This window comes from Falco naumanni, chromosome 14 (genome assembly GCF_017639655.2).
Source record: "Falco naumanni isolate bFalNau1 chromosome 14, bFalNau1.pat, whole genome shotgun sequence".
Lineage (NCBI taxonomy): Eukaryota > Metazoa > Chordata > Aves > Falconiformes > Falconidae > Falco > Falco naumanni.
Window position 1 is genome coordinate 13,168,757 of NC_054067.1, and position 15,382 is coordinate 13,184,138.

A 15,382-nucleotide genomic window follows, 5' to 3' on the forward strand; every position below is an offset into this window, starting at 1 on the left:
AAGAGAGATTTAACTCATAGTGATTATCATCTAAGGAAGACTGATTCTGAAAGTCCTAAATTTGTGACAAGAAGCAAGATAGGCTTGCAAGTGTCCATGGCAGAAAGTATGCTCAGTCTGTAGAGAAAATACAGGAGCATGAAACTGGTATCCTTCAATTCTTTCTGGATAAGTTGGGCTAAATTATTTTTAAAGAAATCATTAATTTGTAATCTGATGTCCAATAAAAGGGCCTGTGAAATGTCTCCTACTTAGGCAAGAGTATATTTGTAGGCAAGATCTATCCTGGAAACTAGGATTTGAAGTGATGGGAAGTGCAACCCTTCAAGGTGGGTTGTTAAAGAAGCTTCTTGTCTTTAGGTAGAACTGCATCATCTTTTCAACCATAGTATATATACAGTAGCCCTTGTTCTTTCTTTCTTAACATCAGAAGTTTCCTGATGTAGGTAGGTATTTAAAGTAATTCAAGCTACTTAGTTTTCTTCTTGATAGGCAAAAAAGATGAAGCGTTGCTATAGATATATTTTCAAACCTGAAACAATTCTTACAGCTCTTTTCCAATCCCTTCAAATTCTTCAGCACCTGTTTAAGGTGTATGTGATGTATTCTGAAAGCTGCCAGTGAATCAGTTGTGTTTTGGACATGATGATGTGCTGTTGCACAGATTTTGTATCTGTGAGAAACCCTGTCCATCTGCGATGAAGTGAGGTCATGTTTTGATAAGTTTGGGAAAGGACTTGATAGAAACATAGGTTAGGACATTTCATAATATGACAGATTAATGGGATTTGTTTAGGAATATATTTGAATGTTTCTATAATCCACCACTTCACTTACAGAATTCACTGTTATGCATAATTTCACACTGGAGCTGAAGGCAATGATGGATGATGTAACATATGTGCTATCGGTCATATGATTAATTAGGTTTTTTTAGTTCCAGGTCTTGTCAGCCCTGGATTTACAGTCATGTTCTCTTACCTTGCTTTGTCTTGGAAGTGCTTTCATGTCTTTAGAAGATATGAAATAGTCTTTTATAAGACTGAATATATCTTCTGAAATGATGAATCTGTAGAAAAGAATGATGCATACTTTTAGCTGAAGAAATGCTAGTCCATTCAGTGTGCTTGTTTTCAGGTCACTATCCCAAATCTCCCTGTGGGATCATGTTAACAGTTTTTTGGAAAACCCACACCCTGACTCCAATGTAAAAGGAAGTTGTGCAAACATCCAGACAGATCGTTACTGTGATCCCCATGACAGAAGGTTCCTTTTCCAGTAGCAAATTTCAATATTGACACAAATCCAGGACAAAGTTAAATCTGATGGAATTCTTCTACTCAGGTTGAAGAGAGTGCAATAAACCTGTGGAACTGGACTGTGACCAAACACATGGGTTGCATTGTCAATGATGAGCAAAGAGCTAAATGTATGTATGTGTTCTATACCTTCTTAAATGTGTTTGTGTGCTGTAGCATGAAAAGGAAAAATTTTGCTGACAGGCATATATGTAGTGCTGTAGATTTGTTTGGATCTTTGCAGCTATAGGGTGTAGACAGGAAAATACACAGCTGTTCTTCTATAAACAGTTCAGTAAGGAGCACCCTAGTGTAATGGTGATCTCGTTGAGACACAGAATTGGCGTAGACAGTCGACCCCTGCCCCCTTTTCCATGCCAGAGCATCAGTAAAAAGGTGATGTAACCAAAGAAAGCTGTAGTTTGCCTTCTAATGCTATGGTTTTAATTAAAAATGTATGGAAATAACACAAATGTAAATTTTAGACAGTTGTCTATATCTTAATTTATATCAAGTGAGAATGTTTCTTTAATAGAACTATCTCATCAATGTTTACAGAAAAACTCAAAATCCTCTTTTTACTTCCCTGTTTTAGCTGGGTATACAGCTAGTGGGTTTGCTTGGAGCCAGGAGCAGGGCCAGGAGAAAGCAGAAGTGAGCTTTTGGTCTTTTCCCTCAACCTGGTCTTTATGTGGTCCTGCAGGACTGCAGTATCTGGCCCACATTTTTGTCTTGAGGGATTATAGTCAAAATTATGTATAATCTGCATCATATAAATTATATCAGGTACAGGGAGAAGGTTAAGTTTACACAAAATAAGTAGTAATTGTAGAGCGTAATGTTCTCAGATCTTGTATCACAGCTGAAGGGCCAGGGAGAGGCTATTTTAAATACATTAAGTGGTGTCTTTTCCATACCTGATGTGTAAGGAAGGCCTGAAAATATTTTTGCTTTTTACTTTGGAAATGTCAAGATTATTAAACTTCATTTCCCTATTTTGCTGAAGGCTGTTTTGAGGCTCTGAAGACATGTTACTGTAAGCACATAAAATGTAATTAAGTCTTTGAATACCATGTATTTAACTTAAAGTGTTTAATAGGTGTTTTGATGAGAATATATTTTTTTTCTTACTGCCTAAAAAGCAATTTTAAGCAGCTTGGCTAAAAATCAGACTGCTTTGACTCCCGAAGCTTCCAAATTCTTCTCTCTTGTAATTTAAAATGGCAAGCAATCTTTGAGATATGGCAGGGCTTGACTTTCAAAAAAAAAATGCACTGTTTTCTTGCAGTACGGTTTGTTGCTTGCAGACTGGTGTGCTTTTGTGAAGGCAGCGATCCTCCAGAGGCAACTATTCGAAGACAGATTTTGGTAAGGCTAATGGTGGGTGAGTAATGAAGTACAGTTGATCACCAAGGGAAACCTTAAAACCCCATTGTGGTTGCTTTACAAAGGCAGTGAAATATACCTGTAGTTCTGGGGAATATGTATATTGAAGGGGGCCTTTATAATCACAGGGGACACCTTGCTGAGCCAGTGCAGTTAGGAATTTCTGAACAGTGCAGCTAGCATCCCATCTTTGTCATATGGTAAAATGTTGTATGAGCAGCCTATTCATTTATTTTAGTATCTTACTGTATTTTCTGGTAGGGCACCATAAGCCTTGTGCTGCATCTAAGTGTTAAGGACTTGATTCAGTCATGTGAGGTGCATGTCAGGAATCGAAGACCTGAAATACCCCTCTCCTATATTAGATATGTACATCAAAGAGAGCTAACATTGCTTTTCTTGAAAGTGACTATATTTTCACAAAGCCACCTGTTTTCTCCTTCAGATGTCTATGAAAACTGGGAAAGGGTGGATAGATATCGGAAAAGCAGATCTTGCTGATGAATTTCTAGAGATTGCCATGAATGTAAGTTCTTTTCCAGTTGTAATTTCTTACAAACACACCTATTTGTAAGTTCCTTGGTTGATGCCTACACTTTGTTTTCCAGAGTATAGAAAAACTGTATGCGAAGTTACTTAAGGGGAGCGATGGTGAAGCAGATATTCATGTGCACAAAGCTGATGTGGAGAAGAACCTCTTCAAAGTACTCTCTTATCAGGCTGAATCAGTATGTGTTCTTCCCAGTTTTCCTTATAAGTCACTGGGGTTGTAGAGGGAAACTCTGACCCAGTTATTAGTTGTATGAATGCTTGGCATTGAAGACTTGCTGAGGGATACATTTCCTTCACTTAGATGTAAGATAGCAGATCTCGTGTTTGCATTCAGTGTTGCAATCATTTAATGGTTTTTAATTTGCTTAATTTATCGCAGTCATTTCTGCTGTGGTGTTTATATCTTCTAGTTCAGATTTGTTGCTTTATGATTTGGCTAGCGTGGCTGATAATAAAACAAACAGCTGCCTTTCTGAATCATAAATGTGTCAGGTGGCCTGTGCCTGACTGAAGAAGGGGGATAGGGCTGGTATAGAGCTCAGGTCACCCTGCTTTCATGTAACGCACACAGCAAGACTAGTCGCTTTGGAACACTCATCATACTGCACTAGTATTTGCAGCTGGGCTGATTGAAAGTATATTATGGTAGTATTCATCATGGCTGCAGATAGCCAGTGTTCATATATAGCAAGTAGATATTATTAGCCACTTGTGCGAAGTCTTCTGTAACTTAAAACTTTCATGACTCTACAAACTCTTGAACATCATCACAGCTATTAATATTATATGCCATCAGACAGAGATCTTTCTATACATTAATACCCTCTCTTCCACGACCTCATATACGCTGCTTTCCACATACAAAGGCTTTAAACAGTGGGAGGATCAGTATAAAATTACAAGATCTGGAAATACTGAGATCTATGACATTTGATATTTTCTTTAAAGTCTCAGTCTCTGGCATCATACAATGAGGTAAGAATCATGGTGATAATTACAAAAAAAAGCACCTAGCACAATATGAGAAAAATCTGAAAAAAAACCTGCCAAAGGTTTTCTAGGGGATCAACAACACAAATTACAATAATTCAAAGTATGTAATGTAGAAATTCAAAGTTTTGTGAGGCATGGTTGTGCCTGACTGAAGTTTCTGAGTGCTTGATCAGTACTACAGAGTATTACAGACATATAAGTATAAATATGAGAAAAAATAGTTGCCTGCATCACTGACCTCACTATCTAGAAGGGGAGCATTGTCTCTAAAATTCTCAAGAGCCTCCCTAAACAGACAAAAGCAGTGGCCAAAAGTTTTAATTTGATCGTGGAGACAAAAGGGGACCTTAAATTATTGAAGAAGTGGTTTGAGATTTGCTGAACTGTTGTGTCATCTTAACATCTGAATGAACTTGTCACATGCATCTAGCCTGTTCATGCTACCTGAGGACTGCAGTGTTTTGCTGGATGTCTTTATTATCTGGCAATATATAGCAATATACAGAATTATTGTAGCACTCTAAGGACAGATATCTAATCCCAAACCTAGCTTTACTGAATGTGAAAAACCAAAGTCTTATTTTAGAGAATCAGTCTTTTAATGAATTTTAAAGACAAGTTGCTCACTAACAGCTTGTTGGCGTGCTCTACTGCTTTCTTAGGCAGTTGCTCAAGGGGATTTTCAGAAAGCGGTTATGTGCATGCAGCGCTGCAAAGATATGTTGATGAAATTGCCAAGAGAGGTAGGTGAAATCATCCCTTCTTTATCATTCCAAACTTTGAAAATCTGCTTTCTTCTTTATATATTAAAGAATGACATATACCATAAAACATTTTGAAAAGTACTGTGAACTGTGTTATCTCTTCTGTGGTTGGTTGCTTTTTGAGATTTTCTTACTAAAAATGTTGTATGAAAATAGCAGGGTTTTTTTCTTCAAACTTCATTTTTTTTCTTGTTTCTCATAGTTTATCATTCAAAATAGAATGATAAAACTCTTCCTAAAGAATGAGAGAAGACAAATCAGCAAGCAAGGCAAAAAGATTTCTAAACTGAATATGCCAGCTGCATGCCAGCTGCATTTTACATCTTGCATCTTATATATTGCTTCCTCATTTGTTCCCATGTAAACTTTTGTCTGGAGACAGATGGGACAAGAGAAGAGCTGAGTTACTAAGGTTTTGATTTGCAAGTCTATCACTGCCCTCAGTAATAATCTTCATGAAACTGTAAAGCTATGAATAGAGGCTTCCCATTGCACTAAACCGTGTTCTCTGTAGTTCTTGTATCACAGAACAATGTCTAGAGAAAACAAACTCTAGCATATGCACACTAGTTCTTTGTTTGCAGAGATAGAAGTCTGATATGTTTATATCAGACTAAACTTCACGTCTATTTTCATTTGCTCACTTTAATGTTTTCCCAATATTTAGGAAACATTTTGTTCCTCTCTTTGTGGCACAGGTAATTGGGCTTTTAACCAATTAAACTCCCAACAAATTTTAAACTGAAACTGGGTTTTGTGATCTGCAGGCCTTGTTGAGTGCATCTGAGTGACAAAGTCAGTTGCAGGGGTCTAGCTTTGATTTGAATCATAAGAGCAGAATTTCCCACTGTGGGTTGTTGAAAATGCTCACTGGGATCTTGGCACTACTGTTCCTCATTTAATTTTAAATTAATCCCATACTTTCTGCTTAAACTTCTCCATTAAACTTCTCACGATGAATGCTCTTCACAAACCAGGAGCACTGATGCAGACAAGGAAAATGCTTCTGATCATGAGAGGTACAATTTACTTGTGGTTTAAAGAGTGGTATTTAAACAATGAGAAAAAAGGAAAGAGCTATTGGTTGCTGGGTGACTTTTAAGTTTTTGGACTACTAGGTAGCTGTCAGTCCTTAACTCTTCCAGGCTCCCACTGTACCAGAGAGCACTTGCAGAGCGCTTGCACTATGGTCATGTATGGTACCACAGGTCAGCTGGAGAGGATTTGCAGCTTGTGGATCATCAGTGGTCTATGAACCATAACTGGGAGCTCTTGCCGTACAGGGTGAACTGCCACAATTGTTCCAAACACCTGTTGTTCAGAGAGGTGCCAGGTTTATTGGGATATTTAGTGTTACACTTGATGCCTGGAACACAGTCATTCACTGAAAGAATATTTTAATTATCTTTTAAAATACTTCTTTTCCAAGCATGCAGGTAAATGAGTGGGGCATGCCACAGTACGCCTACAGCATTACGCTGAACACTTTGCATGAAACCTCTCAATACAGTAAACTTCCTGTTCTGGAAAGAAATCATTCACAAATGAACTTATGAAAAATAAGGGTTTCACATCTGAGAGTGATCATTATTTCTGTTCATGCATACTGAATGTGCTTTTGTCTCTGAACTGTAATGAAATGATAAATTTGAAGCAAAATGTTGTGCTACCTCTCTCATTCTTGCCTGAGGATTTGAAATCTGTAGTCACTTGAAGGAAGCATCATTTATGCTTGGAAAAGAAAGTTTCTGCAGAGGCAAAATAGTTGTAAGTGTTGGCAGTATATTAGCATATAAAATGACTTTTCTGTCTCTTCTTTGGACAACATATGACAGCTGCAAATAATTTCAAAGGAAAGACAAATTGTTATGAACAGACATTGTCAGGGCTGACTGATACAGCAGAAAGCAATAGTGCTCTGAATAACCAGGCATTCAAAAACAGTTGTCTCCTAAAACTTGTATGTGGATGATCCTTTTTTAACCTCTAAGAGACATGCCGGGAAGAAACCTACCATGGAAGATGTATAGTCTTCTTACCTTAACTGTGTAAAACTTTTGTCTTTTTTAAAAATCAAGTTGTAATATTGCAGGTTTTCCTCTCAAGTTTTAATTTTTATTTTTTACTTTACACAGTTTTAGTGCTTTCAGTTTGGTATCTTGAGGAATTATTCTACCTTGTGTGTCAAGAATCCTGCTGTTTTGCACACCTCGACTGGTTAATGATGCTTCCCTTTTCCACACAGTTATGATTCCATTTTAGTCACGGTCAATATCTGCTTGTATAAGGTCAGAAGTGATAATGGTGGATATATCTTTAAAGTAAAAAGCATTCTAAATAACTTGAGACTGGAGTGTCTTAGATCTAATGTTGTTTCTACAAGAATGTTATAGGAGTCTTTTATTGCAGACCTGTTACCTGTCAATCCTCTGCTACAATTTTGGAGTGGAAACCTATGAATGGAAGAGGTATGAACAGAGCTCCTTCTGGCTCAGGTAATGTGCAAAAGCAAACAAAATAAAAGCCTACTTTTGAGATCTAAAAATATGTGTGAAGGGGAGTGGGAGCAAGGGAAAATAGAGGTTTGATTAAAAATGTGAGAATACAAAATTTTAGGTGAACAAAATTAGCTGAGCAGATACTTGGTGACTGTCTTACCCTGCTGCCTAACATTTATGCCTGCTTTCCACATCTGTTTTCCTGTCATTGGAATGAAAATTGTCTTTCCATGGTTCTCATTAATTCTCTCCCTAACACTTCTTCCAAAGAGATTATTTTTATGAGGAGGCTGCTCCCAGTTCTTGTGCCATTCATAAGTGATAGTGAAGGGATCTGAAAACTTCAGAAAAGAGTAGGTGGATTCTTCTGATTGGTTTTCAATGGATTTGTTTTAAAAATTAAATATTAAACATTAATTTCTCATAAAGGAAATGTTCATTGAGAGCAAGTCCTTTACTGATGAAAGACACAAACATCAAGGTGAAAAAGAAATAGAGATGGTTTGGGTAGGATCCAAATAAGTAATGTGGTACTACTAAGGAAGAAAAAACGTAGGCTATTGGGAAGAGTATTCTCGTGCCAAGGTCACAGCCTTAGCTCAGAAAAATTGTTTTTATTTTTCTTTTAAATAGAAGGAAATGCACAATATCTGTTCAACTTATCAAATTCAAAATAGTTATCATCACATATGTTGTTAAAGAGGATTTGTAGAAATACTTAAAATTAATTACAGCTAGTGCTTTGGAGATTACTTTGTATTTTATTCTTGTGGAAAACGAAATACCAAGTCCCTATGACAAAATTTGAGGAAGAAATAAACCTTTGCAAAGTGCAAATAATTATTTGGAGAAAGAGATGCAGCTCCATCTAGTGGGTTAAAATTCCACTGTACTGAGAATAGATTAGAACAAATGCCCAGTTATTGTTTTTCTAACAGTTCTTCGTTCACAGCGTTTGCTGTGAGTCAGATCTGGTTTTGTGGCATTACCACTGCCTTTTCACTTGAGTGGTCCTTTGTGCTGTCATTTAACTTTTCAAAAAAGAACGGGGAATCATGAGTCCCAGGTTCTGTTTCTGTCTCTGATCTTGATTTGCTGTGATCTTGAGACCAGGTCACGTATAGCCTGTGTGTATGACTATATTATATGTCAGGTGAGAATGAGAACACTTGCTTTGTCAAACCCCCTAGAGTTAAAACTGATAAAGCCTACTGAAATGCTTGAATAGAAGATGTTACAGAAGGTGGTGCAACAGATTGAAGAAAGTGATTGAGTCCAATTTTTAACATGAGGATGTAGAAAGAAAACAAAATTTTCTGTTCTGTGGTCAGAGAGAGTACTGAGATTAGTTTGTGTGATATATGTGGTTTCTGACAGGTTAAGTGGGAAAGAACAGGAATGTTGCATGTATCAGAAGATTGTCTGAATTTGTTATCCCATTTAATTCTAACTTTTGCTTATCATTGATAGTCAGAGTTATGACATTGGGAAGATGGACATGGAGTATTCTGTTGGCAAGGAAATGCGGGTAAGAAATAGAGAAATTGCTGTTTAAAAATTGGAGGATTTTGTTAGTGTGACTGTTGTATCATCAGCTTCTGCTGTGCCAAATCTGACCAGTGATTTCTTTGGCCTGCTCTTTAGGACTCTCTGCTATGAAATTTGGCAAAGTTGCAAGGTCAGTTGCTATGAGTGTCAGTCTGAGAGTTCAGTCACCGATGGGTGCCCTTAAATCACATTTGAATCTAATGTTTTACAGAAATTAAATTATAGAAAGTAAGGCTGAGATAGACCCTGAAAGCCATTGCTTCTTCCTTTCCTCCTCTTCTTTCAAGGCATCATCAATTGCATCTGTGTCATTTGACAGATGTTTGTCTCTCATTCATAAGCCTGTTACTCCTTTTGCTACCCACAGTGGATATGGAGAAGATTTTAATCTCTTCCTCTTCATATAAATTATTTATGTATTTGAAGGTTATTATCATGTATATCTTTTTGTTGTTTTTTTTCTCTCAGTGAAGTTTGTACCTCCTGTTCCTTCAGTTTCTTCTTTCGTTCTGTTTTTTCCAGATCTCTTTTTCCTTGCTACCCTTGGCTTCTCCTCTGAACTGTAGTTGATTCATGTTCTGTGTGAATAGTAGTGCTGAACACTGGATATGCTTCAGAACTGAGCAGTCACTCTATATGTCTGATACCAGGCAGGCATTCTTTTGACTCAAGGAGCTTTTATTTTTTGTGACCTTAATTTTTAAGTCTTTTGTATTCGTATGTATGTTCATCTGTGGCTCTTCCCCCTGCCCCCAGCCCCTGCTCTTCAGGCATTTAAACTTCCTGGTTTTTTTTCTCTCCAGGCTAAAGTGCTGCGATTATTAGCTACAGTCTGTTTCGAGTGGGATTGCAATCTGTATCTTGACAAGGCATTGAAAGCTATAACCTTGGCAAATCAGGTAGTAACATCTTACTGTATTTGTGGTGAGCAATAGTCAAAACTCAGGCATTTATCAACATAATAATATGGATCACTGTGTGTTATCCTTGACATCAGATAGAGGTGTGTTTGCTTTGCTTTGGTTTTCATACTCATGTTTTGGTGTTCCCAGCTTTTTTATAGAGAAATATTTCTTTGCATGCAGATGTAGAACTGTCTTTCTGCCTCAAATCTATTAACAGTGAGGTCTTCTGTTAATGATATGACTAACATTTTTCTGTTGTGTATTCATGAAAACTGTCCAGAATAAACTACAGCGTGGTCCACCTGAGATTTATAGCAGCTGTTTTTTTATGCACCAGACCTTTTGTCTTGCTTTGGGTTATAATGGATATGTCCATGCTACATTTTGAGTCCACAACTTGTTATCTGTACAAATACTTGAGCAAGCACCAAACAGAGTTCAGTTTTGAAAGCTGTGTAGCCATGCTACATCAGTCTTATTTTAAGTAATTAATTTAGCTATTGGACTTTACGAACACGGTTGTATTTCTTCTGGAACCTGAAAAATGAGCTGTATACACATACCAGCTAACCTGAAGAAAGTTCATGTATCTCTAAGCAGTCACTACAGTGAGTTCTTTTGCTCTAGTACAAATTCTATTTCTTATATAAAGACTTGGATTAATTTTGTGCTTCTGTCTTTTTGGGTTAGCTAGATTGACTTAAATCTGAAAAATTTGTATTTGTCTTTGGTTGACCATTTTAAAATTTCCATTATCTGTTTCATACAAAACAAATTTTAAGTACAATTACTTAAATAAGTATAATTAAGTATAAAATCCTGTTTTAAATGAAAGCTCAGATTCGGTTTTCTACATGCTGTTAAAACTTTCAGACAGATGATGATGCATGTGCTGGTGAGATCAGAATAAAAGGCAGTGTATTTTAATAATTCAAATAACATCTTACCACAGTATCTCAGCCCTTTGCAGTTTTTATTGTATTTACTTTCACAAAAACTTTTGAGGTGGAAAGTGTTTTTATCATCATTTTGGTAATGTATGTTTTGATATTGTGTGAGGATATGGAAAACTAGAAAAAAAATTATTCTGGAGTCTGAAATGTGCAGTGTTTTAGTGAGGGCTGTAGTATACAGTCTTCATTATTTCCATTTGCTCCCATTGTTGTTCTCTGCTAAATGTTGTATTATTATAAGCTACTTGGAATTCTGCTCATTAATTCTAGAGTAAGCCAGCCAGTTCACACATAGAAAAACAGGAAATGTTTGTATCATTCAGTATTGTTCATCTTCTATTTATAAGTATTGAAAATGGGCCACATCAAATTGAGAATCTTGTATCTCTTGCTTTCATTGTCCTCATGGCCTTTTGGCAGTGTAAGAATGAATAATGAAGATGAACATTGCATTTAAGAAGAAAATATTACCAGTTGGCTACCTGTTGCTTCAGTCATTAAAATCAAACTGAAGAATGTAGTGGAGTGTCTGTGACGTACTGGTATCTGTCTGTGTTATGAACGTGCTGGACTCTCGCAGGATCCGTATTCTACAAACAGCTGTCCAAGTAATGTATTGTTTTTCATTGTGCAGGAGAATATGCATCCAGCGGGGGTTTTTTTGAAAGTTAAAATTCTTCTTAAAAGTGGAGCATCAGATGAAGATATCAACTCAGGTATCACAGTTCTGTATAGGTTTCTTAGTAAGATCATATGACTCCATATCCATGAAGATGGACTTGAGTTGTAGATAGAAAAAAAAAATCCCTTTCTCGTATGTTTTAGAGGAATCTTCATTAGTGAAATGCCCTTTTGGTTTTTGACTATGAGACATAGTAGTCAGTGTTCACAGAGGAGTTATCCAGGTGCTGATTTAAGTTTGAATTAAGCATGACTTTATTGAGAATTTAAATAGACATGCTGGAAATAGGGAAGGGTGAAGACTTGGAAGCCTGTTAGACTGAGGACAGTGAAAATCTAGCAATGTAAAGGTGTGGTTTATTTTAGACACATGTCTAAGATTAGTCAGAAAGGGTGAAGGTGGATTGTCTCTTATGCAGTCAGCATAGAAGAAAGGCTTGTGAAACACCGCTGTTCTCTGTGTGTGACTTTGCAGATTTTAGCCAAGAGACATCAAGTGCCAGTCGGTGTGTTGTTATAAACCTGCGTTACCGGAGTTTGTTTAGTTTATCTAGGACATATAAACTCTTTTCTCCTTATTCCTCAAACTTGTCATTTGAAGAGAACTGATTTTTCTGTTGACATGAGAGGAGAAGAAAGTTTTTTCAGGGGAACTTTCGTGTAGAAAGGGTAATGTATCAGGAGAAATTTATTTCCATGAATGATGTAATCTTAAGGAAGAGAGGCTTTGTACTCTTCATGGTTGGAAAGCATCAGATATGTAATGAATGCTCTGAGAAATAAATGTAGGATGAGACAAGGAACTTGCAGAGAGCTCACAAATAGTTTGAATGCTGCCAGACTAGCAGGAATGGAAAGTCCACTTTGGATTGCTCCGAATTTCAGCCAGCTTTCAAGTGGACAGTATTCAAAACTTAACATTGCAATAGTTGGCTTCTGTTTTGCAGTTTGAATTGTGAAGCCATAGTGTTACCTATCAAAAAACTCTGCACATGTCTAGTAGCACTAAGACTCCAGTCAGTTTTTCAAGCAAGTTAATTAATGAGTGGGTATCTGTCTTTTCTTGTGTGGCTGGCAGAAAAGAATGTTGTGTCCATGTGCTGCAAATTCTCTGTCTTTTGAGTAAAGATTCCTGCTAAGTTTTAGGCATTTGACTAAAATCTTGTATTGTGCACTTGTACACAGCTACCTTATAAATACTTAACAACTATTAGTCATGTCCCTGTGTGTTCTCTGATCTCATCCAAGCTACAAATGTATACATCTTGATATTAACCATCCAGCATGGTCTAGCAATTTTTAAACTTTATCTGAGTGGCCTAAAACTGATACCTACTTATCAGTACCAGTTAATTCAACAGCTGATGTTAAAGGCATTAGGTTTAAGTAGTTCCCATTGCAATGTGATACCACCACACAGCCTGAGCACTGACCTCAGTCTTAAATGGTTCCTGCTGGATAAGGATGAGACACTGATGGAAAGCAGCTTGAGGCAAAAGTTTGTGCTACTAATTCGAGACAGAGGGCTTGAATTCCAGGTCTATCAGTCTGTCACCTCTCTGTAGTACTACAGTAATTGTACAGTGAAAGTCAAAGCACAATAGAAATATTTTATTCTTCCTTTTGTTTAGAATTTATGTATTGGTTTGGATTTGGTGTTGTTTTTTTGCTGCAGGCATGGGATTTTGGTTTGATTGTTTGTTTGTTTATTTGTTTTTTTCCCCAAAGAAGCTGTAAGAGGCAAATGGTAATTTGAGCAGTTAAGTGTCTTAAGCTGATTAAACAATCTCAACCGCTTTGTGTTCTGTTCAGCTGTTTCAGAATTGCTGCATCATGAGATGTCTCTAGACTTTTATTTGAATACTGTCAAACTGCTGCTGGAGCATGGAAGGTATGAAAGCATCACTAAGTGGGGTGAACACTATTTGGGTTTTGTAGTTGTTCTTTTGTAAGCAAATAACATCTATTGTACAATGATGCTTTATTTTAAATGAAAACTCCCAGAGGTAGGTAAACAATTTTGAGGGGGAGCCTGTCTTTTCTGTAGCAAGGGGATACAGATTATGGCAGCAGCAGAACAGGGTATGAAATAATGTTGAGCGGCCATTTGCAATGCTGTAGCCTGATTTTAAGGTTTTCCCTATGTAGTTTTAATGTATATCTGGAATAATGAGTCTGGAATTATCTGAATGATGTCTTTCTTCCATGCTAACTAACAAATCTTCAGAATGAGAATTTGGAGTCCTAGAATCATTCTTGTGAAAAACAGTATAAGGTTGAACAAGTTACTGCAAAATAAACTGAGACATGAAATCTCACGCTCTTGAATGCTCTGTCATGATTATATATGTATATGCTTCTATCTTGCAGTAAATTCTTACTCTTTCATTGTGAGGAGTAAACTCTAATGAATACTGTGGAACAAGCATGTGCTAATAGGAAGTTACTACTGAAAGATGAACTGCAGTAAATTCATACCTTGACTCACTCAGTGTGATTGTGTGCCAGTAGCATTAATTAGAAACATGCTGTATGGTGTGAATGTTATTCTTTAGAATGGAAAATTAACAGCTCTTCTTATGCAGCCTCTTAAAAATGCATCTGTGTGAATAGGGAATCAGTTGGTTTTGATTTTCTGAAATCTGTTCCTGAACGATTTGAATCTTCACCTGACTTTGGAAAAATTACCCTGTTCCACATCGAGTTCCTGTTGCAGAATAAGAGGGAGCTGCTTGCTAAGCAAAAGGTTGAAGAAGTTATTATAGGTCTGTATTCATCTTTTGCTGCTGTTTACTGAAAGCTGAATTTAGTTGACTGAAATCTTGAGTTCTGATTTTCATGTTTTTTGCTTATTCTCATCTTTATTTGTGTCTGTTTTCCCTTATGTTTCTTTTGCATGGTAACTTTCAACTTCCATAATGAAAGACAGTCATGATAAAGCTCAGGGTTAAATTAACTTGCTAAACAATTCTTCCTTTTTAGTGTAGACTGTGTGTGACTGATTAGGAACATTTATCAGAAGTTCTTTGTGATGTTAATACTTTGTCCATCCAGCCCAATGTGGGTTTTTTTGTCAGTATTAAAGCAGGTTGCATATCCTTGTTTGAGCAGCTGAATAATGGTTTGTTTTTCAGGTCTACTGCACTTGCAGCGCTGTAGTAATTTTTGACTGTCTGACCTGCTGGAAATCAAACCATATTTTATGTAGCATCAAGCTAGGTTCAAGAGCCACATTTATGTTGGGTGGTTTGTGGGTTTTTTTTCAGCAGCAGGATATGAAACTCTGGGTCCTGGCTGAAACTATTGCTGTGTCAGTGTTGTTTGTTGTAGACTATGGGACAGTCTTTCTCAGATAGTTCTTGGGTGCTTCTCAGTGTGCTGCTTAAAGTTTTTGTAAAGTGATGATTTGCGGTATCTTTTCAGGTCATTATACTGGGAAACAGCTGTTGCCTGAAGCCTTGAACCAGCTGCACATCATCTTGTGGGACAGAGCTGCCAAACATTATGAGGTCTGGAACCAAACAGTAGTGTTGTTATTTGTGTCAGTGAAAATGAAGATAGGCTTTTTCTGACCTCTTTGGTATGTCTGTTATTGGTTAGAGTGCCGGCTGTTATTAAGATCCCTGTTCCAGTTTGCACTAGTTTTATTTTCATCCAGCTGGGTGCTGTTTTCCATTACAACATCAAGTTTTGAGTAGCCTCATCTCAAGGTTTGTACATGGGGAACAGTTATGGTCAGAACTGATCAGCAAAGGAACCTGTGCAGCCCATCGTTTTGGTTCTGTCCTGGAACGGTGTCCTGGT

General features: G+C 37.0%; 1 protein-coding gene across 2 annotated transcripts in view; it reads left to right on the forward strand.

The window, feature by feature from the left end:
• TEX11 (testis expressed 11) overlaps nucleotides 1-15,382 on the forward strand; it is a 32,966-nt gene that overhangs the window by 1,074 nt on the left and 16,510 nt on the right. The window contains exons 2-13 of one of the 2 annotated variants that reach the window (XM_040614073.1): nucleotides 1,345-1,429; nucleotides 2,587-2,666; nucleotides 3,130-3,210; nucleotides 3,293-3,412; nucleotides 4,892-4,972; nucleotides 7,403-7,488; nucleotides 8,962-9,019; nucleotides 9,843-9,938; nucleotides 11,532-11,613; nucleotides 13,391-13,469; nucleotides 14,192-14,343; nucleotides 15,002-15,087. In XM_040614073.1, coding sequence (XP_040470007.1) covers nucleotides 1,345-1,429; nucleotides 2,587-2,666; nucleotides 3,130-3,210; nucleotides 3,293-3,412; nucleotides 4,892-4,972; nucleotides 7,403-7,488; nucleotides 8,962-9,019; nucleotides 9,843-9,938; nucleotides 11,532-11,613; nucleotides 13,391-13,469; nucleotides 14,192-14,343; nucleotides 15,002-15,087 — 1,086 coding nt within the window. Of the gene's footprint in view, nucleotides 1-1,344; nucleotides 1,430-2,586; nucleotides 2,679-3,129; nucleotides 3,211-3,292; nucleotides 3,413-4,891; nucleotides 4,973-7,402; nucleotides 7,489-8,961; nucleotides 9,020-9,842; nucleotides 9,939-11,531; nucleotides 11,614-13,390; nucleotides 13,470-14,191; nucleotides 14,344-15,001; nucleotides 15,088-15,382 lie in introns of both variants that reach the window. The other variant, XM_040614074.1, reaches the window with a different exon arrangement.